General features: G+C 71.8%; 1 protein-coding gene across 1 annotated transcript in view; it reads right to left on the reverse strand.

The window, feature by feature from the left end:
- Positions 1 to 557, reverse strand: part of SCRIB (scribbled planar cell polarity protein) — a 19,220-nt gene that overhangs the window by 12,135 nt on the left and 6,528 nt on the right. The window contains exon 9 of the mRNA XM_014538688.1: positions 449 to 535. Coding sequence (XP_014394174.1) covers positions 449 to 535 — 87 coding nt within the window. The remainder of the gene's footprint in view (positions 1 to 448; positions 536 to 557) is intronic.

Genomic DNA, 557 nt, shown 5'->3' on the forward strand with positions numbered 1-557 from the left:
CTGTGGGCTGGAGGGGCAAGCGTGAGGGCAGCCTACCCTCCCACCCCAGGAGCCAGGGCTGCCCACGCACAGAAGGCAGCAGACGGGGCTGGAGGCTCCCTGCTGCGTGGAGATCGAGGGGGGATGCGGCCGGGGGCACACACAGCCCGGGGGCTCCTCCCTCTCCTGGGCAGGACTCAGGGCCGTCGGAGGCAGGGAGCACGGTCAGGACCAGGGAAAGGTCTGGGGGGACAGTCTGCAGGGACCTGCCTGGGTGACCGGGGGAGGGCAGCACACCTGCAGCTGTGGGGGAGACCCTCACCCCGGCCCCCCTGCCCCTGTAGAGCTCAGAGAGCCCTCCTGTGTGCCCCCTGCCCCCACTCCCTGATGGTCCTGCAGGCACCTGCGTGGGGGAGGGAGGGGGATAAGCAGTCCCATCCCAGGCAAGTGGCCTCCAAAGCGGCCTCACCTCCTCGTAGGCCTCCTCCTCGGCCTCCTCCGGGGTGGCCGGCTGGTGTGGGCCCTCTGCCTCAGCCGGCAGGCCCTCGGGCTCACCCTGGGAGGCGGGGCTGGTGGAC

This window comes from Myotis brandtii, unplaced genomic scaffold (assembly GCF_000412655.1).
Source record: "Myotis brandtii unplaced genomic scaffold, ASM41265v1 scaffold1956, whole genome shotgun sequence".
Classification (NCBI taxonomy): domain Eukaryota; kingdom Metazoa; phylum Chordata; class Mammalia; order Chiroptera; family Vespertilionidae; genus Myotis; species Myotis brandtii.